This window comes from Temnothorax nylanderi, unplaced genomic scaffold (assembly GCF_030848795.1).
Source record: "Temnothorax nylanderi isolate EJ_2023f unplaced genomic scaffold, tnyl_v1.0 TNYL_tig0335_pilon, whole genome shotgun sequence".
In the NCBI taxonomy this organism is placed as follows: Eukaryota; Metazoa; Arthropoda; class Insecta; order Hymenoptera; family Formicidae; genus Temnothorax; species Temnothorax nylanderi.
Genome location: NW_027249397.1, coordinates 175,243 through 198,924, shown reverse-complemented (window position 1 = coordinate 198,924; position 23,682 = coordinate 175,243). Strand labels below are relative to the sequence as shown.

Below are 23,682 nucleotides of genomic sequence, written 5' to 3'. Positions count from 1 at the left end.
TGGGCGTAACATTTTTGAAAAGCATACCGGACGGCATGCATGCATGCAACAATACTGTATGCACATAACTGTATATTTAAATATATATTAAATTAACCATTCTGTTAACGTTATAGTGGGTGTGGGTCGATAACGAACCGATGTACGAGATCGAACTGTTCAATATGGTGAGGGTGAGAATCCCTCACGTACAGGTGTGTATAAACATTTTTTCATACATTTTAAATTTTTTTTCATATATTTTAACTTTTTTTAAAACATTTTAAAAAAATTTTTTGTATAATTTGTTTTCAGCCAAATGTGATACATTTCGATGAAATCCAAATTCGAGGTTTCATCAATATACATCGCCAGCGTTGGGTACGATGGGAGCGAGAACTCCTTCGCGACAACGATGACGAAATTTGGGAAATTTCGGGAGATATAGACATCTATGGATTTCGAAGATTATACGAAATCGAAGACGAGTTTGAGAGGGAAGAAGAAGAAGTAGAAGTGTGGTAATTGTAAAAATTTTTTAAAATTTTATAAATAAATATTTTTATGCTTAATTCTATATATCATTTATTATTTATTTTTTCCGCTTCCTTCACTATTATTAATATTAAGTATATTTCATAATATTAACATTTTAAATAATAATTATTAAGTTATTATATTATAATAATTATTAAGTTAAATCCGCGCGAGGGAGAGAAAACGCGAACGAAGAGATGTGAACGAGAGAAAACGCGAACGACGGCGCTAGCCCTTATCGTCGTTGCATAAACACCATAAACTGTCAACGGAAATTACAAGTGGGTCGACGTCTTGCTGCGACTCGTGTCGAATTACAACGCGCGCAAGCATCGGACCATCGGCATGTGACCCGTCGACGTTACCCGCCTCCACTATAACCATCGTTGAATTTTTTTTTAGTCTCGTCGTGGCCGTGAGCGTGCTTAAACGTGTTTCGTCCGAACATTTTTTTTTGTGTGATTTTTTAACGAGTTATTTTTTGTGATGTCTCCGCGCCTTCCCCTGCAAGACGCTAAAGACATTGAAAAGAGCGAAATTCAGGGAGGTATTGTAGAATTTGACAATATTGATTTCGAAGACTCTGATAGTGATCAGGGGGAGAGGCCCGCTGCTCCCGAACCCCCGCGTCAGCCACCTCTTCGACCACTCGGTATCGGACGCGGGCGGGTAGAAGTTTACGTGGATCACCGCGCGCTCCTCGGACGCGGGAGGGCTCATTTTTACACCGACGCCCTCGCGCAGGGTCGCGCGTATCGTCCAACAGCGGAGGACGAAAGATTGGCGGACGAGCTGGTGTTCAACGTGGCTCGAATTGTGCATATCGCGGGTCCTTCTCCCATCAACCGCCCTGACCGCCAAAATCCGCGGGAGTCGATGCTGGCTGCGTTGAGACGAATGGAGGGCCGCGGCCATGGAGCCCCCCCTCGTCAAGATTAAGGTATTTTCTTTTTTTATCAAAAAATTAAAAACGCGGAGCGAGAGAGAGACCACGCGCAAGAGAAAGACAACGCGAACGGGGGGACGGGAGCGAGAGAGACCGCGCGAGGAAAAGAGAACGCGAACGGGGACGGGAGCGAGAGAGACCGCGCGCGAGGAAAAGAGAACGCCAACGAGAAGACGCGCGCGAACGGGGGAGAGACAACGGGGGTCGGGAGCGAGAGAGAATATCAATGAGGGGAACGGGAGCGAGCGTGGTGCTCCGAGGGGGGAGCGGGGCGGGGGGAACTTGAGTGGCGAGGGGGTGTTGGGGAAGGGGGTTTCGGCGAGCGCGTCGGGACATGTTGTTATCAAATGTTTATCAAATATTTGATAAACAACATGTCTCGACGCGCTCGCCGAAACCCCCTTCCCCAACACCCCCTCGCCACTCAAGTCCCCCCCGCCCCGCTCCCCCCTCGGAGCTCCCGGGGCCGTAGGCACACAGTACTCCTACTATAATATTCATAATTAATATAATATTCATTGTTATTAAGTCACAATATTTATATTGTAATTTAAATATCGATTATGTTCTTCGTTTGCTTCTGTTCTTGTCGTAAATACGACTTTTTTACTAAATTGCGTGTAGCCACTAAAATAATAAGTTCAAAAAAATATTTCCGATATACAGTCTTAAAGTTTAAGACCCAAGCTACAACATCCCATAAGTTATTTTTTCAAAAAAAATTTTTTCTATTACTTTTTCGACTTTGAAAATAGAGAAATTTTCATATTTTCCAGTTCGACATTTATTTTTATATACTTTTTTGAAAAATACACCTGCTTAATATTTTGTTTTTCAAATAAAACTTTTATCATCTTAAAGTACATATTTTCAGCTTTAAAAAACCCTGTTATTAAACTTTAATATCTATTTCCTAAGCAATAATATCTGCAGTCAAACTTGTTGATCAATTTTGAAATAACGAAATTTCAAGAAAACTATCAACTTTGAGGTCCCAACTTTTAAAAAATTAATTTTTGTAATTTTTTTCACTTATTATGTTATTAGCACATATTTTAAGAATATAATGCTTTAGTTTAGAAGTGAAAATCTGCAAATTTAAATAAATGGCAATGATATTAGTAAAATAAGTTAAAAATTTCACATCGTCTCTCTTCAAATTCGATTTAAATATACTCAAAATGCTTTCTCAATTTTTCTAAACCACTTGAAAATTAGTAAATTACGTCTACTTTCGAATGCTTTTTGTAAAATTTGATTCTATCGACCCAATCAAAAGTTACAACCCTTTTTAAAAAGTGCGCGCGCGCCCGCGTACTCTGCAGGCGGCTTCACACGGGGCGGCATCGACGCACTTTGAAGGCGTTAATTAAAAAATTATTACTCCTACACATATTAATATTAAGAAAACTTTAGGTATGTTTCTTTAGTAAAATTTTCTCCTCTTTCGATTGGCATGGTTTATTTTTTCATAAAATTAATGTTTTTTTAGTTATACTAAAAAAAACCGATTTTTTCGGTCTTTTTTGTTAAATAAAACATTTAGCACAGGGTTTACGTTGGTAAACTTTTGGGACATGTTTTCTGAAACCCAAAAGAACACTTTCCAAAAAAGTTTACTCTTCGAGGATAAATTTCCAAGTGTTTTCCTACATTGACTGGACTATTAACAGTAAGTGAGAGAGAGAGAGAGAGAGAGAGAGAGAGAGAGAGAGAGAGAGAGGGAGAGAGAGAGAGAGGGAGGGAGGGAGGGAGAGAGAGAGAGAAAGAGAGAGAGAGAGAGAGAGAGAGAGAGAGAGAGAGAGAGAGAGAGAGAGAGAGAGAGAGAGAGAGAGAGAGAGAGAGAGAGAGAGAGAGAGAGAGAGAGAGAGAGAGAGAGAGAGAGAGAGAGAGAGAGAGAGAAACAGTACACACGTAGGCGGGAGAGGGGCTACGGCAGGGAGGGAGGGTGAGGGTGAACCTCGGTTCGCGTGAAAAGTTAAAAACCCGTTTTTTCTTCTTTCGTCGCTTCGTATGAAAAGTTACATTGTGTAAAAGTATTTAATATTTGTAACAGAAATAATTTGTTATACAGAGAATTGTTAGGATATTGAAAAGTGGCACCTCATGACGCCTCCTTTCGCGTGGAAAGTTTATGCGTGGAGGCAGTAGGTTCCACTCCCCTGCGGGGGGCTCCACTACCGTTAAACTAGACACACAGGCCGGTATTCATAGTCGGTTCTTATTTTAAGACCGGCTTAAGTAATGTCTTAAGATGCTAATACGCTTTGTGATTGGTTAATGATATCTTAAGATTGTACTTAAGACGATCTTAAATATAAGAACCGACTATGAATACCGGCCATAGCGTGCCTTGCAAAGTACATGCGTGAATTTTCCACACGTGGTAAATTGCAAACCATACAACAGTATTGCTATTATTTACATTTAAAAATCGATATCTCAAAAACTATGCATCGTAGCGCATTATGATTTGCGGCATTCTTTTTCTCAGCGAAAGATCCATCAAATACAACTATCAAATTGAGGGGCCCCGGAAATAACATTATCCCCATAAATACGATAGAAAGATACATTTTCCGCCCGCATATAAAAAGCACCGCATAAACGGAGGAATTATATTTATCGTGCAAGAAAACTGCGTAAGTGCAAATTCCTTCCCGTGTACCATTCTCTCGCGTTATGCATACGTTATACATAAATTCTCCCACGTTTTTAATACAAAAATGAATGTTGATTATCTGCCAAAGACATAAAAACGTGTAGTACAAGTAATCTATTTTTTCTTACTTATTTATTTACATTGAATGGTATATGTCTGTTATCTAACGGAAAAAATATCTGCGTTTTATTCTGTATTTTCAACGTTAACGTGATTATATCTATTTAATTATGAGAGCAATTAGTTATTATAGGAACGATTTACGTAAACTTTAATAAAACACTTTATAGTTCATAAATTCATAAATTATATAATGTTATTAACGAACGACGAATACAGTACTTTGATATCTGTTTTCTCTAATTTTTCTTTCCATATCTTACAGGTAAATTGCGTACCATGGTCACTTAAAATTGATTGTGGTTTTCCGATATTTGGAATGTATTCATTTATAACTTTACTAATACACGTATATGCCGTCGCTTTCTTTATTGGATACAGTGCTACATATTTCGTAAATACGTCTATAATCACAACATTAAGTATTGAACACCTCCTCTGGAAGAGGCCCATATAGATCTACTGTTACTAATTCTCGTGGTGACGATGGAATAATTGCTTGATATTTAAAGCTAAATGTTCTTACTCCGCTTACTCGATCGTACTTATTACGATAATCTGACTTCTTTTCAAATTTATTTTACATGAACCATTTGTTTAAATAAATAATGTAGAGAAAATATTTATATGACATTTATTTAATATCTATTTTGCATTAATTATTTAAAATAATGATTTGTAAAAAATTTACTTGATAGTTATTTAACATCACTTGAATATTTATTAATTTGTGGAGAGCACAAAGCTTATTCACACGCGAATCTCAGCCGCGTAAAAAAATGCCACGTGGAATATTCCGTGTAAATCGAGTAAGTGTATATATAGAATCTGCGTATCTATGTTCAGAATGTATTAGCATATATTAGAATGTTTATAGATAAATATCACAAAATTGACCGATGCGGCGGAAAACAAGAAGATTATCGCATATAAAAAAATCAGCGTCGTAATACTTGACTATTCGACGCAATACTTTTTTATATTAAGATAATTCCTGTATTTACGCCGCACAAGGATTTACGCCCAATTACTCTATTATGTGCCTTTAAAGTATTAAGGCTCCTGGATGGTCACCGCGGCCATATTGAATTCTTACTATCGAGGCAAGGAAAACACCCAATTTTGTCGTGCATGCCATTTTCAAATAAAAAGACATTTCAATAAAATATCACTATAGATCGTTTCAGAACACTTCCGAAATTGACCGAAAACTATCCTTTTTCCTCGACAATAAACAAACAGCCATAAAACGAAGCCTAAACATACGGGAAAACAGCCGTTTAACGACTATCGAAAGGAGGTGAAAACGTTCGATCCTTCCGCATGCAAATCTTACTTTACGTTTGTCCCTGGTCTCCCCTACTATAAAAAAATTAGAATGTAAAATATTTGTTCTTTGTATTTAACAAAAAAAACTTTTAGAAACCCTTGCATTTTTGCTATATATTATATAGGGGTGGAATATGTCTAGAGGAAAGTCCCCTATTATGAGATACGCTCCTAATATGCGATAACAAGGTTTCTGCTAAACTAATAGGTTCTATCTGTTGGTTCCATCATGAACTTATTGCTCTTAGAGTAAAACCTATTTAGTAGAAAATTCATTATTTGATCGTGCGTGCACTCGCCTACTACATTTTTCAATTCTGCACATAAACTTCCGGCAATCATGCAAAATAGATGTTGTATCTCATAATAGGGGACTTTCCTCTACGTTCAAGAAACGTATATAAAACTAATATGTGCTACCTGGGAATTAATTTAAAGAGGGGCGTCGAATAAGGTTACGATTACCCCTTCCACAGAAGATATAAAAAATTAAGAAGGGATTGTTACAACAACAATAAAAGGAGGCAATAAATGAACGGCATACTCAGTCCACCAAATACCACTCCATTGAAGAGGAGTAGAGATCGTGAGTAGAGATCGAAACCAGTTTTAAAATTTAAACTAATTTATAAGTATAATATCTTTTAATATAAAATTCGATTAGTCACATTCACAACCGTACCTCAGACTCAATTGAACAATTTTTAATTAAATATAGTAATATCTTATTTCCTATAACTTTTGCCTATTTCCAAAAATCTGACAAAAAGTGAAAACTCAACTTTATTTGTAAGGAAATCTTGAAAAATGTAACGAAAGTTCCTTAAGGGGAATAGTAAGGTTTAAACGGCCAAAAATTGAGTAAAATTCAAATGTCGTAATGTTGGTTGTGGACAAACAAATAAACATACATAAAATTTCTTTTGAAGCATGTTAGTGCTTTCTTAACGAACTAAACGAAAAGTCGCACGAATATAAATAATTAAGGGTGATATTGATGATTAAAGGCGACCGCGCGATTTGCGAACACTGCTCTGTTCTTGCCACGATTCCTGATGAACGAGCTGGAATTTTTCTATTTTTTTGTTGGTGAGATTCCCCTCCATAGACTGAACCTAAAGTGTAAAAAAAAGTACGTCAAGATTACAACAATGGCAGCCAAAAAAGACAAAATTGCGAAAAATTTAAGTTATTTGTTGTTAAAACAGTTACAAAAAATTAATTTTTGTGAGCTAAAATAGGTTTAGTTTACGGAAAAATTCTTTATCTTCATTAAAAAAAAAATCAAGTCGATATCTGCAGCCGTTCGTGACTTATCGTTGCAAAATTAGCGAAAAATGCCATTTCGAGAAAACACGGGTAAAGTTTAAAAATCTCGAAAAAATCTAAGCAGTAGTAACTTTATTTCCAAAAAATTATAAGCCAAGTGATACACATCACAAAATTATGTTACCTTATCAAAGAAGAGTCGCGCTTCAAGTGATCTATTACAATTACAAAAAAGAAATGATATCTCTTTCAATTACAGCGCCAATTACAAAGAGAATATATATATTGCCTCAAAAAATAATTGTTGCACTACTTTGAAAAATCTTGACATGGTGTCAATTAGAAAAAGAATGTATGATAACAATTTTATAAGATTAAAAAATTTCATTTAAATTTAACAATTAAGGGAATACAAGATATTTAAATACAAAGTTTACATGAGTATTTTCTAGTGGTCACAAAGAATTACAGAAGAATAGTACAAAATAAAAATATTTTATTAAAATATTTAATCCAACGAGGGAATACAAGGTATTTAAATACAAAGTTTATATATGTATTTTTCAATAGAATAAAAGATTTAATCACAAAGAATTACAGAGGTAACAGTACAAAATAAAAATATTTTATTAAAATACATAAATTTTTCTTGTAAAAAAACTTGGCGCTGCTAGACCTCGAAATTTTAAATAAATAAGGACAACAATAAATAAAAATAATTCAGAGAAGAATGCTACGGGAGTAACAAAATGATTATCAGCGTGGTGTGTATGTGCGAGCGAGTGATATGGGTGTGCGTGACGACGGCGAATAATGCGGCTTATAATTAAGTATAGGATAAGTTTATTTATTTATTTAAAATTTTGAGGTCTAGCAGCGCCAAGTTTTTTTACAAGAAAAATTTATGTATTTTAATAAAATATTTTTATTTTGTACTGTTACCTCTGTAATTCTTTGTGATTAAATCTTTTATTCTATTGAAAAATACATATATAAACTTTGTATTTAAATACCTTGTATTCCCTCGTTGGATTAAATATTTTAATAAAATATTTTTATTTTGTACTATTCTTCTGTAATTCTTTGTGACCACTAGAAAATACACATGTAAACTTTGTATTTAAATATCTTGTATTCCCTTAATTGTTAAATTTAAATAAAATTTTTTAATCTTATAAAATTGTTATCATACATTCTTTTTCTAATTGACACCATGTCAAGATTTTTCAAAGTAGTGCAACAATTATTTTTTGAGGCAATATATATATTCTCTTTGTAATTGGCGCTGTAATTGAAAGAGATATCATTTCTTTTTTGTAATTGTAATAGATCACTTGAAGCGCGACTCTTCTTTGATAAGGTAACATAATTTTGTGATGTGTATCACTTGGGTTATAATTTTTTGGAAATAAAGTTACTACTGCTTAGATTTTTTCGAGATTTTTCGAGATACAAAGAGTACGTCTACCACTTGTTACTTAGGTTTTTTCGAAGTATAATACTACCACTTTCTTTTTTTTTTCGAGGTAACAACATATACACTACTATACGTGTACTTGGCGCCTTTCTTTACCTTTTTTTTAAGAAAGGTAATTTTGTACGGATATCACGCCTTTTTGTAGTATTACGCATTTTATAAACAGTATGTACAAGGTAAAGCTATTTGGAGGTATAATACTACCACTTTGTTTTTTTCGAGGTAACAACATAATACATATACACTACTATGCGTGTACTTGGCGCCTTTTTTTACCTTTTTTTAAAATAGGTAATTTTGTACGGATATTACGCCTTTTTGTAGTGTTACGCATCTTAATCTTATAAACAGTATGTACAAGCTAAAGGTGTTACGGACTATTATTTCTAAAGAAAACAACAATTTAATATTTTGCTTAGTTTTTTAAAAATAATAATCTGTAACCCTTTTAGTTGTACACCTTGTATATATTTTTCAATTTCAACATAAAACATAATCGCAATATAGCATGATTAATGTTAATGCTATACATATGTCCTCTTCTAAAAAGGAGATGTGAAGTTTATTGTTGTCGCTTTTCCGCGATGCCGATTGGTTCTCTTGCTGCGCTTACTTCATTTACAGCTGTCATTGTATATTTTGACAGTTGTGTGTATCAAGGAATTAATAGTGTAATATAGTAATAGCATAATGCTAAAGCTAAATAGCGCGCGCAAAGCGCGCGTCTGTAGTGTCTAGTATATTAAAAATAAAAATGTAATGTGTCTGAAGTTGTTAATAATAGGTAAAACGTTTGACACACACACACACACACACACACACACACACACACACACACACACACACACACACACACACACACACACACACACACACACATGCGCCTTCTTTCTTCTTTCTTTCTTTATGCTCCGTATGGATTTCTGGTTCCACATGCGCCTTAGGGTAGCCGAAAAGAGAACAAGAGAAAAGTATCTTCGCGAACAATGGAGCTAGTCTCATGACGATGAATCAAGTACAAGAGCGAGATCGCAATGACCGATATGCAAGTGGATTAACCTAGTCGCGAAACGTTCACCCGTTATACTGTTGAAGAACCGACCGCATAACACATTCCGTCTTTTTCTAATCCCGCTGTGAATCGATTCTCCAGCTAACGTATATCTTATGTCTTCGCAAAGCGTAACTTTTAAATCCTTTAGGGAGATCAATCACTTCAAGACGACACATTTTTTTTTAGAGCGATTGAAGAGAAAGACAGAGAGCTTGTAAATGTCGCGAATAACGTCTTGGACGAGTATAGTAACGTATACGTACGTCAAGTCGGGAGGCGAATAGAAGTTAAACAATGGAGAAATAAAAGACAGACCAAGATATGCGAGTTAATTCAGTTATGATATATTTTTATATATTTTACAGAAGGCGTATAAAAGATGTAAGAGGACTTGCGGTAAAAATTGATGCAAGTCTTAATAACTTCAACGATTAAACTGACGAATATACAAAACCTACTAAATGTACTCAAAGCTACTTAATGATTAATACAATGCTAAATGAAGTGTTGTACAAAATTTGAATAGAGTCAAAGATTGCGGTCAGCTACATATTATATACACGAAAATGAATTATGAATGATTATTACGTAACGATGTTCATTGCGCCATATTATCGCTATATTTTCGCTTTGTTAAAAAATTATAATAAATTATAATAAATTGAGTTAATCGCAGCGCGCGACAAAGTTATGTACGTGAGCACTGTGAGCGATTTAATGATTGTAACCTTACTTGTATACATTTCCGAGAAAAATATTTCTATATTATGTTTAACAACAATATTAAATATTAACATTTCATAACTGCCAAACGTTTCCAGTTGAGTGCAATTGCACGAGTTACGAATCATTTATAGACTCTTTTTCTCAGTTAACTAGTTTCTGCTGCATTGAAATCTTGCATAGAAAAAAATGTATTAGCATATCGCGCAAGAATCATCGATATCTAAGTAAACAATTAATTAAATATATACAGTAGAGGAGACCGGGGCTAACTCGACACAATTTTTTCAAAGACAATTTTCAACAATTAATTAAAATTTTCAAGCAAATTTAATGGTACACATTTAAAGAGCGTTCCTTCAGGTACAAAATTGCTTAAGGAAATTTTGTTGTACGTCGCTTAGTTTTGCCCCCAGAAAAGGAAAAGTGACGCGAAGACAAATTTTCAAATTGAAAAATACCGGGGTAAACTCGACACAATTTTTTCAAAGGCAATTTTCAACAATTAATTAAAATTTTCAAGCAAATTTAATGGTACACATTTAAAGAGCGTTCCTTCAGGTACAAAATTGCTTAAGGAAATTTTGCTGTACGTCGCTTAGTTTTGCCCGAAAGCTCGATGAAAGAGTAGACCATTTTCGAGAGATTAGAAAAATTACTTTTTACTATCAAAAACGCTTATGTCGCGTTAAAAATTACACTATAACTCAGAATGTTACCAAATTCCGTTGATAATACTGGCACATAAAGACAGTAGGAAAGGCAAGTTTCTACGATAGATTTAAATTGGCAAAAAGCCTAGTGTCAAGTTTGCCCCGTTGTCGGCTTAGCCCGGTCTCCCCTATATATGCGTACATCTGGATTAATCCGAAAGCTTAGTCTCCATCTTTTGAAACATAAAATAATTTTATGCCACAACAGTGAAGTGCGGAATATTAAATAAAATGCGCCATTTAACAATAACTTCTAAGGTAACAAGTTTAATCTACGGTGACCTAAATTTAAACGTGAAAAGAAATTAAATTATTTCATTGAGTTCTCGAATCGTCCCCTATCAGAAATAGATATAAGTCACGTAGAAACGAATTTCCTAATTCGTCTGAGTTATTCGATACAATGTTCTAGTTTAAATGTGACACTACTTTGTAAAATGTTAAGTTTTATTGTTTTCTCTACTCTACGATCAATATAGCAATCTTTATAAATTTCTTTCTTTCTAAATAAAAATGTTCTACACAATCGGAAAACTATTTTACAACATGAGTAAAGAACGAAGTTAAAAAGCGAAATAATCAATTTTGACGCGATTAAAGAGGATCATCAATGGTGATTGTATTAAACTCTAGTCCATACTGACTAAGAATCGCGGATTATGCGTGAAAATTGTAGAGTTTCTTGACAACTCTTATGTACAGATGGATTCAAGTGTTTCTAGCTTCATTCATCTGGTCCCATGCTACTTGTTCAGCATGTCCGTTCATTACCAGTTTTTCAGTAAGGGAAATTAGCTTTAAAAAAATCAATTAATTTCAATTAATTTGCGCATCTGCAAAGAGATTCTCGAAGATTAAATAATAATAACTACTTACCTCAGAATTTTGTATCATAAAATAAATATTTGCATAAATATTAGTTTGAATGCGACCTTCAATCTGAGTTTGGGCAGCAACTCCCTTTGAGGAACAATTTTGTACCACGTTGTAAGCTTCTGTCGACCATTTACCTGCAAAGGAGTAACATCAAAGTATAATTACATACATATCCAAAGACAAATAATTTTGAGTAGAGATGTATATATCTAAAATCTACTTACACGTAGGAGTTGATAATAATCTCGTTGATTGGAATGTGGCTTGGATCAGTCAACTCGCGAAACTGTAATATAATAATAAATCGATTAGAATTTTCGGATACATCACTTTATACGATTCTTTCACACGATGACGGTTAATGTTAATTTCCGATTACCTTATTATTATGTTTCGCGTGTTCTATACTTGTCGTCATGACGAAACATCTGACCGAGACATTGCGCTTCTTGGCTACCTCAATGTATCTCTTTCTCGAAGCTGGATCGGGATTGGTATTGTCTATACCTATACTTTTTCTTTGATTCAAGTATTGTTGGGCTGCGGCAATGCACTTCTGCCAGCTGCCTAAAGTGTCTCTGTTGACGTATCCGTATTCCTTCAGATAATTCTTTGCAAAATGCGATTTTCCGGAGTCTGGACTGCCGACCATAAGTACCACCTGTTAATGGATATCTATAAGCACGAGGAAAGAGCGGGCCTCTGTTCACATTTGACGTTCACGATGATATTCGTGTTATGCACGATGCTTCTGTCGAAATCGAGGAATCACATGCCGGAAAAGTTTTACTTAGGTATTTATCATTAAAAGAATACTTTGTATAATTCTCTTTTATGTTATTTTTTTATTTTTTCTCATTAGATCATGGTACAAGAGGAACGAGCACATTTTTCCAGCGAGTAGATGGGAACCTTTTGATCCAACGAAAAGTTACGACAAGTATACAGTGTCGGATAAAATAGGAAGAAAGATAAAATCTGATAAACATAGATTCAACGAATTGTCCAATTTCGTTTAAAGGATTCAGATTCAAAGGACTGTAAATATTATAACCAGATAAATAACTTTGTTTCATCGTACAATTGATTCATTATACAACAGATTGTAATATATTACAATATATATACATATATATATATATATATATATATATATATATATATGTATATATATTATAATATATATACATACATATATATATATATATATATATATATATATATATATATGTATATATATATATGTATATATATTGTAGCTACATTGTATTTTTAAGGACTGTGATTTTAATTCATTCAGTTATGTGATAATATTTAATTCATTTACTCGATTATGTAGCTCTACTAAATTACAGTCCTTTGAATCTGAATCCTTTAAACGAAATTGGACAATTCGTTGAATCTAAGTTTATCAGATTTTATCTTTCTTCCTATTTTTATCCGACACTGTATATACTTGTCAAAACTTTTTGTTGGATCAAAAGGTTCCCATCTACTCGCTGGAAAAATGTGTTTGTTCCTCTCGTACCATGATCTAATGAGAAATAACATAAAAGAGAGAATTATACAAAGTATTCTTTTAATGATAAATACCTAAGTAAAATTTTTCCGGCATGTGATTCCTCGGTTTCGACAGAAGCATCGTGCATAACACGAATATCATCGTGAACGTCAAATGTGAACAGAGGTTCGCTTTTTCCTCGTGCCTAATTGCAATATTACATACATTAAAATAACATGCCAACATTGTGATATTGCTTCATAAGTTTTATCATTTAGTATCTTTACCTTAGTTACAATAAAATCGTAAAACGTATAATGGTGCGGTAATATAAGAAAGATCCTTCTTGACATACATTAACTGATCTGCCATTACTGTTTTAAGCTCGCTGAATTCACGCTTCAGAACTTCTAAACATCTCTGAAGAAGCTGATAGATAGAATTACCTGTATGTGAAAATTTAATTTATGCAGTAGAACATTATATATCACGCCAATGTTACTCCAAAAGTGACACTGGAGTATTTTAATAACTTAAAAATTCTCTAAATTACTGAGACATTCACCTTTCTTCATTATAACACTCCGACGATAGCCAGATCCATCCCAATAACTGAATGTGATCTCAATTTCTTCTTCCTTCAACGCGTTCTGCTTTCTAGCCCATTCTTGCCTCAATTCTTCCTTAAGTTTATTTTCCTCCTCCTCCCTTTCCCTATCTGGCAAGAAACTTGTATCTACATCTGGTTTTTTCTTAATCTTCTTAATCGCGAGGCCATCAGATTGCTCATTTTCTGACTGCGGGGATTTTTCGGCATTGTCTTCGTCCAGATTAAAAGACAAAGCTTGAATCTGTCTCTTCTGTTTGTTCTTTTCTTTTCCTGCTCTTTTTCACGTTCCTTGTATCAAAGCATGATATGTATGACTAGATGACATTCAGAGCACTGGGCGAAAATCACATAAGAGCACTGGACAGAAATCACACATATATATAGGGCGTTCCACGCCAAATCGGACACCATTTAGCTTTTGCATCTCCGATTTTTTTGAAACATTTTTATGTTATAGTATTGGTTGAAAGAGGCCTCCATGATTTTTTTCAAATTTTTTTGTCGAGACGTTTTCAAAATATCGATTTTTGAAAAATTACGTTACTTTTTTTTTAAACGCCCATAACTTTACGAAAAATGGGCCAAATGGGACGTTTTTTTTCAAAATTTTTCTTTTTAAACACACTTTTGATAAAAAATATCCAAAAAATTTTTTAAACTGTATTTCTATAAGATTTTCAAATTTTTGACACAAATTGTTGATTTACAAAAAACACGTACCGATCGATTTTCTCCAAAATTTTTTGTAAAAAACTATCATCGATTCCACAACTTTTAAGCCTAAATTTATAATGGGATAATGACGGGATCTATTTTTTTTCGATTTTTTAATTTCCATCTTTTATTTATCCGTGCTGAAAAATATATATAAATCTTTTTTTCAGGCTTATCGGCAACAGTCATTGTTATTTATTTAAAAACGCTCAGACATTTTAATCGCGCAGTACACACACGTATACATATATGTGCATATCGAAACTGGCGATACTAGCACCGCCCTGGTGTCGAAAAAGTGAAAGTGACGCGACTCCAGCCAATGAAATGATGGCATGGCATGAGAGACGGTCGACGTAGACGACGACGACGTATCTTAAAAATAAATTTTTACATTTGGACTTTGCGTCGCAATATCTCCGCTCGTAGGGCACGTAGCGGAATATTATAAGAGAAACCCCCCCCCCCCTAATTCGACCCCAAACTATCGATCAAGCCTACTTAGAACTTGATCCGTTCACTCGTTATCGAGATCTCAACATCTCGAGTACTCGCAACTCGTCGCGTTCGCGTAAAAGAGTCACGGTCGGTCTCGCTCCGCGTGTACTTGGCGCGAGACACCGAGGACCGTGTCTCTTGATACTAGTTTTAGCTAGAAAATTGATACGTACAAAGCTCAAAAGTTACCCGCGCTATAAAATGACGTATCCAGGTCAGCTTACATTGCAGCTGTAATCACAGAACATCATAGATTTTTTTCGGCCTTGGCCTCTTTTAGACACGAGGAAAAAGTGTAGTACAAGGCGAACCTGCACGCGGATTCTTTATCGATCAGTAACTCACATTTTTAACTTTCCTGACAAGGAGAGGACCAGGTAGTGCCCTCACCGATTTAAATAAATTTTTAATAGTGGCATCAAGTGGCACGATGCAATACTCGAGCATTCGCAAGACATTTGCATCGAAAGTTTTCGTGCACCTTATCTACCGAGCACGCAAACGAGTTTCACAAGTAGTTCGTGTGGCACAGTGGATAAGGCGACGCGTTAGAACGCTGCAGGTTACGCGTTCGAGTCTCGCTTTTTCCAAATTTTTTTTTCATTTTTTAATTTTTAAAAAATATGCATTTGACAATAAGTAAATTTCGATGCAAATATCTTGCAAATGCTCGAGTATTGCATCGTGCCACTTTACCATTAATTAGTGGGGGGTTAACCCTACAACATATTAAAAATTTATTTAAATCGGTGAGGGCACTACCTGGTCCTCCCCTTGTGAGCTCAATTTTGCGAATTTCTCAAAAAACCAAACTGGGAAATATTCTTAAAGGATCACACTACCAGAATATGTAAAAAAATCAAAAATCGAATTTTTCGAAATTTGAAACCTTACCATCCCCCTTAAAGTAGAAACTTTACCCTTTAAAAGAAAAAGAAAGTTTTTTAAATACGATAATTTTTCGATGAGGTATCCTTATTTAAAATTATGCAAAATTTTGATGTTATGTATGACGAGTGTATGTCTTATTCTTACATCGTTTTTATTTCCGCTCTTGTTTTATTGAGCTTATAAATTTTTATATTTATAACATCTATGCGCAAGATCGTTATAGCGTCTTTTACAGTATGCTATCTTCTTATTATTTTATTTTTATAAAAAGTTGGTTTTCCTCTTGCTTTAGATTCACGATCAAAATGGTACTCATCCAATTAATCATCATTGCCCTGAGCGCTCTATATATTTATTATAAATACGTCATATTCAATTTTTGGCGCAAGAGAAACGTCGTTTACATCGAACCCGTTGTGCCAACTGGAAACATAACGGCTCTTATAAGAGGAAAAAAGCAAATAGGCGAGTACATCTATTATCTTTCGTAATATTGACATAGACAATGTAAGTGTACAATTAGTTTTTCGAATGCAACTCTCCACATCTTTTATTAAATTAAATATATAAATAATTTAGATGAAAAGGACAGAATTGAAATTTAAGAGTAATAGTATATTGTGCACCAAGGGGCGAAAGTAGCGTTTTTCAGACGAGTGTGAAGTTTGCCGCCCGAGCCGAAGGCGAGGGCGGCAATCACACGAGTCTGAAAAAGCTTTCGCCCCGAGGTGCACACGATATTTTTCACAATATCTTTACGGAAAGTTCGACTTCCATGCCTAGAGAGAGGCGAGAGTGGTCAATTTCACGCCAAGGCGGCATAGCGGGCGGAAAGTAACCACTTTCCTCCCTAGGGCGGAAAGTGACCACTTTCCACCCGCTAAACAGGGAGGAAAGTGGTTACTTTCCGCCCGCTATGCCGCCTTGGCGTGAAATTGACCGCTTTCGCCCCTCTCTACAGGCATGGAAAGTCGAACTTTCCGTGGAGGTGTTGTGAAAAAGTAATTTACGAACATAAAGTTTAATAAAAATTAGGTAATGTGGTATTGTTAAGTAAATTAGGATTATTTAGAATAACTTCCAGACAAATTTCCATTAACTATACATTCATATTCAATCAAAGAATATATGACTTAATAAGTTATACTTTTATCTGCAATATAATTCCGCAAAAAATCGTTTTTTCATCAAGAAATAATATGCCAAATAAATATGTAAAATGAAGCTTTTTCAACAGGTGTATTTTTGCATGATGCCTACATGAAATATAAGGAACATCGGGCTTTCGGAATGTATGGACTCTTTAAACCATACTTTATAATCGCCGATCCCGATCTTATTAAAGTGATTCTAACAGAGAAATTTACAAGTTTCCATGATCGTGGAATACACTTCAATCCACAACTTAATCCACTGTTTGACAATTTGTTCTGTATAAATGGAGAGAGATGGCAAGATCTGCGCGCCAAGATGACACATACTTTTACTAAGGCAAAAATAAAGCAGATGTTCCCAATTGTCAAGGAATGTAGTGAGAGACTCGCGAAATATTTAGAAAGCAAAGCACAGACGAGAGATTCTGTTCAGATGAAAGATATGTTTGCACGGTAATTATTTTTTTTAATTGTTACTTAAACAAAGTTTTGCAAACAACAAGGAATAGAAACTCCTGAATTTAAAGATAAAAAATGTAAATATTATGAAAGGATAAACAGCATATTTGTATAAAGAAATTTTTTTACTTAATTTTTTTTATATATCAATCTTTCTTTATTAGTTTAAGTTATTTCTCATAATTTCAATAATTTTTTAACATCTTTGATGTTTCGCACATTTCGATAGAATTTGATAAAAGTTAGTAAAAATTATTTACCAATTTGATCAACAGATACACTATAGATGTAATAATGTCAACTGCTTTTGGCATGACGTCTAACTGTATTGAAGATCCGAATGATGAGTGTCTAATCCAAGGAAAAAAATTTTTAAGGATAAAAATTTTACGATTTATCCTGTTTGTGTCCCTGCCAAAAATTATGGATTTCTTTTCCATATCCCTCGCGGACCGAGAGACCACCAGCTTTTTTATGAATATGTTTCGAGAAAATGTGGAACGCAGAAAAATTGATAATATCGTAACGAACGACTTTATGAATTTGCTCATTCAACTTATGGAGAAAGGCTACGTTAATCCTGACGATGTCAAGAAGACCGACGTAAAATGTTAATATATATTTTTAATACATATTGTATATATTATATTAATAGTTCCTCTGTATGTCTTAAAAATTTACATCTGTTATCTCACGTTGCAGTTTTGTAAATCAAATAATTAAGAGATTTCTCTTGAAATAGATTGTTAAAGAAACTTATGAAATTTACTTGTAGCAACCATAAATGAGCCACTTACCATGGCGGAAGCAACCGCACAGGCTTTTGCCTTTTTTTTTGCTGGCTTTGAAAGCTCCGCGGCGACAGCGACATTCGCTCTATACGAATTAGCACAAAATCAAGATATACAGGACAACGTTCGCGAGGAAATCGACGAAACGTTGGCAAAACATGGTGATCTCACCTACGAGGCTATTGACGAAATGAAGTATTTGGAAAAAGTAATAAATGGCAAGTATTACAATAAGTAACAAAAATATTTCGTTATTAATATGTAAGTTTAAATAAATTGCTTGTATTTTGGATAATATATATTTTCATACTTTTCTTCTACATATTCCAGAGACTCTGAGAAAATACCCCCCACTTCCAATGTTGAACCGCATTTGCACAGAAACAACAGACTTGCCGACAGTAAATATCCGGGTCCCTAAAGGGATTCCTATCGTTATACCGGTGCTTGGGCTGCACCGAGATCCCTCGATATATCCAGACCCGGAAAGATTTGATCCGGAACGATTCGCAGCAGATGAAAAAGCGAAAAGACACAATTATGCCTTTTTGCCATTTGGAGAAGGCCAACGAAAGTGCATTGGTAAGGATATGAATAAATCCACTAAAGTGTGTGGTTGCTCAAATCAATATTGATAAGAATTAGTTGAAATTTATGGAGGATATTCGTCTATGGAAATCTGTCGTCCATGCCAAAGTTGAAGACAATTGTCTGCATGATTGTTGAGTAATTAATTATTGAAGTTATACTCTCTCTCTTTCTCTCTTATACACGGGACATAGCAAAAATGTTACCTAACCTGTAATGTAACTCTCGAAAGCATATTAAAAATAATGAGAATTTAATGAAAATAGGTGCAAATAATTCTTTACATATTTAGGAAGGACTTTTTCGAAGATTGAAGTGATTTATCTTCATAGTTATCAAGAAATTGTAAAAATAAAACAGGACCACATTTATTATTGTCACATTTCAACGTGGATAATAACGTATTTGGGTTTCAATTGTAACAACATTTTTTAAACCTTAAGAAACAGCAATTGAATGCATTCCACATATTTATTTGCTAAAACTTGTTTATTTCACGCGACGAAAATCTAACCTATAGGCTTTCCCCCTGCCGAGCCACCCGCTCCGCAGCGAAACGTCAACCACACACCTTAAGCCTTAATATATCTATAATAATTTATTTATCAAATTATTGTTTAAAGTTATTTTGATCGTCTTGGGCACGTCTGTCTTTTGTAATATTTGCATTTTAATTCACAATGTGGAGCGTCACAATAGTTGCGTCTTAAAGACTTCTTCAATTATATTTAAGAAATGTATTTGGTAATTATTTAGATTAACGCGTACCCTCCTCCAATAATTTTAACTTTGATATAACCCTGAGTAACTTTTCTTTATAACTTAATCGTCGGTCATTGCTTATTTAAAAGTTGAGAACAAAAAAGTTCGAGAAATATAATAGTTTAATTGTGTCAATGCTAAGAGAAGTAATTTACTGATATGTGTGTATAGACAGTACGCGTACATGTAACCGTACAATAAGAGACCTACTTGTTTTGCCACATAAGCAGGCTGGGGTTGGGTGTGGTGAACCTCGCTTCGATCCACCCCATCCTGTCTCTGCATGCTTACAGGACGCAACAAGGTCTATCATTATATCGGTTCAGGTTTTCAACTTTCCACGCGAACCGAAATCCACCCCTCTCCCGTTTACATTTGTACTGTCTATACACATATATCTGTAAATTACTTGCCTTGGCAACTGACACAAACTGTTAAATGTAGAAATTCGTGTAGATACATAATAACTCGACAAGAGTAACGCAAAGACTGGCAATAGTAGAGAAGTAAAAGCTTCTAATAAGCAATGATAAATATTGTGATGTCCTACAGTAGGTCTACATACAAACTCACTATTCTTATATACACGTTGTTTGAAAAATACGTATATTTCATTTAAATTCGTTTGTTCATAAGTTTTAAATAATGACCGACGATTAAGTTATAAGAAAAAGTTACTCAGGACAACACATGTCAAGGTTAAAGTCATTGGAGGAGAGTACGTTAATCTAAAAAATTACAATATTTTTTAACATTTTGTTCGATTTTATTTTAATAATAATTGTTGAATCACGCGAATGTTTATTAAGAAAATTTAATAAAATATAAATTATATTTATTTTGGTAAATTACACTTAATTAAAATATGTTGTTTCGCTCTTTTCGCAAAAATATTTATAAAAAAATTAATTAATAACTTATTAATTTAATTTTCTAAATTTTTGTATGGTTTTTTTCTATGAAAAAGATGAGTAAATATTTTTTATATTAATAAGAAAAAACTTGCTAAATCTATAATAGGTTACTATCCAAACGTTTTATATAAGTTTTATCCATTAGTATTATTAATTTTTAGGTCTACGATTTGGCAATATACAAACCAAAATCGGACTCGTAAGTCTTCTTTCAAAATACAGATTTAAACCGCATTCCCAGACTGCTGTACCTTTGATTTTCAACGAAAAATCTTTCGGCCTCGCAGTGAAGGGTGGTGTATACCTCGTTATCGAGCCACGATAACGTGAATTAAAAATATATCTATTTTTGGCTTATTTGAAGAATGCAGAATAAATTGCAGTATGTATGTCTGCGGGTAAACGTAAAAAAACTGTTACATACACATAAAACAGATATTTTTGAAAATATTAATTAGAGGAAGATGGAGTAATTCGAACCACTCTAAACCTTTTATAAGATAACTTGAAAACTATTAAAGATAACTAAACTTTGTTCTTGTTGAGTTGTAATGCTAAATTTTACAACGTGATTCTAACAAATTTCGTTTATTTATATTAAGTTTAATGTTATTAGTTTAGTTATTAACATTCGAAGGTAGATTTTTATAGAGTAATTTCAACCACGTTGGGTTATACACTTTATTAATTTTTGCAAAAAATAATTTTTTTTGTATTTTAATGCATATTAATAATGAAATAGTCTATAATAATAATTATATTACATATTTATTATATTCTAATTTATTACAAACTTTAATTTTTGTACTCTTTGTAACAATATCATACAAATATATGTAACAAGTTCAAACCTCATACCTAGACTGCAGTGCCGTTTATTTTCAACGAAAAATCATTTGCTCTCGCAGTAAAAGGTGGTATGTACATATGTTATTATTGAACCACGATAAAATAATTGCGCTCTTCCTATATTTTTCGAATAAGAGTAGAATTTAAAATATGTCTGCTCTTATTCGAAAAATATACAGGTGTCTTAGGTTTTAACGGCCAGATTACGGCCAGTCGGTCGAAGCGTGGTGCGCACTGCATACCTCCTTCGACTAGGAAGCTTATTCTCCCGGGGTTCGGCCTTCTGTGGTATGACATACCGTGTGTCTTTGTTTTCGGATTATGTGTTTCCTGGCGCTGGGCGCAAGGACTGTTGCGTTACGTGACGTCGTACCTCGTGTAATTCCGCGTAACGTGACTGTAGTCCATGGTATGGTGTTTAAGGGAGAGAGTTTTTTAGTGGGTGCAAGCCCCACATACCCCGGGTGCCGGGGCCCGGGATGATGCGCGAGGCATTTTTTCTCTTCCTACGGGAAACAAAAAAAAAAGATTGCGGCCAGTATATGGAGGGGTAAAAACATACACCTACGGTACATTGGCCTAGTTTACACCGTGCGACCTGATCGCGACCTGACCTATGCCCTGACCTAAAATAGGCTTCTAAACAAAACGTTTACACCATGTCCCAGTGAGAAACGATACATCGGATCGACGTCGATTAGATATCGAAATCTCGATATCAACATAAAATCGATCTTCACATCAATTTCGATATTCAGGTGGTCACAGTTTCGAGCATTCCCGCCCAGCTGGAAGGTGGCGGATCTTATTTTAATCCCCAAGGGAGAGGCTCCCCCCTTGGGAGAGGTGCCTAAGGCTAGGCCTATTTGCCTTTTAAATGAGATCGGTAAAACGTTTGAGAGGGTAATAGCAAATCGTATTAATAACTGGCTAAATGAAAATCCGAGATACGATCTGTCCGTAAATCAGTTTGGGTTTAGGAGGTCGCGCTCAACCGTCAATGCCATTTTCCTTGTCAGGAAGATCATTACGGAGGCTCGTGCGAGGGGGAAGACGGTTTTGGTGCTATCCCTCGATATATTGAATGCGTTTAATTCGATAAAGTTTTCTGGCATTAGATATGCGTTGAGGTCTAAGCGCATTCCTAATTATCTCCGCCGTATAGTTGAGGTCTACCTTGGAGGTCGAAAGGTTCGGTTTAGGGATGTGAATGGAGTCAGACGTACGAGGAGGGTTCGCAGGGGGGTCCCACAGGGATCCGTGTTAGGTCCCCTCCTGTGGAACCTGGCTTTTGATCTGGTCCTGAGGACTCTTTTGCCCCGTGGATGCCATATCGTCTGCTATGCGGACGATACACTCTTGATCATCGAGGAGGACGATTTTGACGCTGCTTGTGCCTTGGCTGTGGAGTGTCTCGGGTATATGTTGAAGAACATAAAATTTCTAGGCCTCAAGATATCCTGGCCTAAATCTGAAGCCATGTTTTTTGGCCAATATCCGCGAAACGCGGTCTTTAGTTTCGAAGGTGTTGAGGTCCCCATATCTAAGTATATGAAGTACCTTAGAGTAATAATAGATTCTGGCTGGACCTTTGCTAGACACATAAAGTATGCAGCGGAAAAGGTGTCCGGAGTCGGTAGGGCGCTGTGTGGCATCCTACCGAACCTGCGTGGGCCGATAGAGAGTAAACGTAGACTATATTATAGGGTTGTCCTCTCTGTAGCTTTATATGCTGCACCCATCTGGAGCCAGGCCCTTTCTTCAGAAAACATGCAAATGATCATGAGGAGGGCACTTAGATTATCAGCCCTACGCACCACTATGGCATACCGGACTGTGTCGTATGAGGCTGCAACCCTACTAGCGAGGATCCCTCCACTTCATTTGTACGCGGATTACCTACAACGCACGTATCTTCGTCTGCGTGAATTGAAGGAGGATGGAACGTTTACTATCGACTCTCCCTCAGATGTGAGGGAATCTGAGTGGTCTATCCTGAGGGATCGGTGGCTTGAGCACATTGGCGATAGTGGTTTGCCCGGTAAAAGAACACGAGAGGCGATTTCTCCGTCCTTTGATCTGTGGTTGGACCGACGTTCGGGTTTCCTGACCTTTCGCGTTACGCAGCTTCTTACGGGTCATGGCTGCTTTGGATCCTTCCTTTATCGAATCGGCAAAGAAGAGACGTCAACCTGTAGATATTGTTCCTCGGCTGAGGATACTCCAGAGCACACTCTGGAATCGTGCCCGTTTTGGGGCTGTGAGC

At 35.3% G+C, this 23,682-nt stretch overlaps 2 protein-coding genes across 4 annotated transcripts; one reads left to right on the top strand and one right to left on the bottom strand.

Annotated features, from left to right (window-relative positions):
• The first annotated feature begins 5,806 nt into the window (after nt 1–5,806).
• Nucleotides 5,807–21,422, top strand: LOC139781409 (cytochrome P450 6k1-like). Of its 2 annotated transcripts, XM_071720266.1 has the most exons (7): nt 5,807–6,159; nt 16,192–16,364; nt 17,137–17,506; nt 17,788–18,122; nt 18,288–18,521; nt 18,634–18,885; nt 20,729–21,422. In XM_071720266.1, exons 2-7 carry the CDS (start codon nt 16,205–16,207, stop codon nt 20,890–20,892), a joined length of 1,515 nt encoding a protein of 504 aa, XP_071576367.1. In that variant the 5' UTR covers nt 5,807–6,159; nt 16,192–16,204; the 3' UTR covers nt 20,893–21,422. The 2 variants fall into 2 exon arrangements, with proteins under 2 accessions (XP_071576367.1, XP_071576368.1); XM_071720267.1 differs by lacking the exon at nt 5,807–6,159 and having other exon boundaries at nt 16,174–16,364.
• On the bottom strand, nt 9,696–16,156 carry LOC139781410 (bifunctional polynucleotide phosphatase/kinase-like). Of its 2 annotated transcripts, XM_071720269.1 has the most exons (7): nt 15,182–16,156; nt 13,752–14,153; nt 13,474–13,632; nt 12,065–12,346; nt 11,910–11,971; nt 11,686–11,819; nt 9,696–11,604 (listed from the first exon to the last, which is right to left on the bottom strand). In XM_071720269.1, the coding sequence occupies exons 3-6, from the start codon at nt 13,537–13,539 to the stop codon at nt 11,816–11,818; spliced, it is 414 nt and encodes a 137-aa protein (XP_071576370.1). In that variant the 5' UTR covers nt 13,540–13,632; nt 13,752–14,153; nt 15,182–16,156; the 3' UTR covers nt 9,696–11,604; nt 11,686–11,815. The 2 variants fall into 2 exon arrangements, with proteins under 2 accessions (XP_071576370.1, XP_071576371.1); XM_071720270.1 differs by having other exon boundaries at nt 12,065–12,360; nt 13,752–16,156.
• Nucleotides 21,423–23,682: the final 2,260 nt, after the last annotated feature.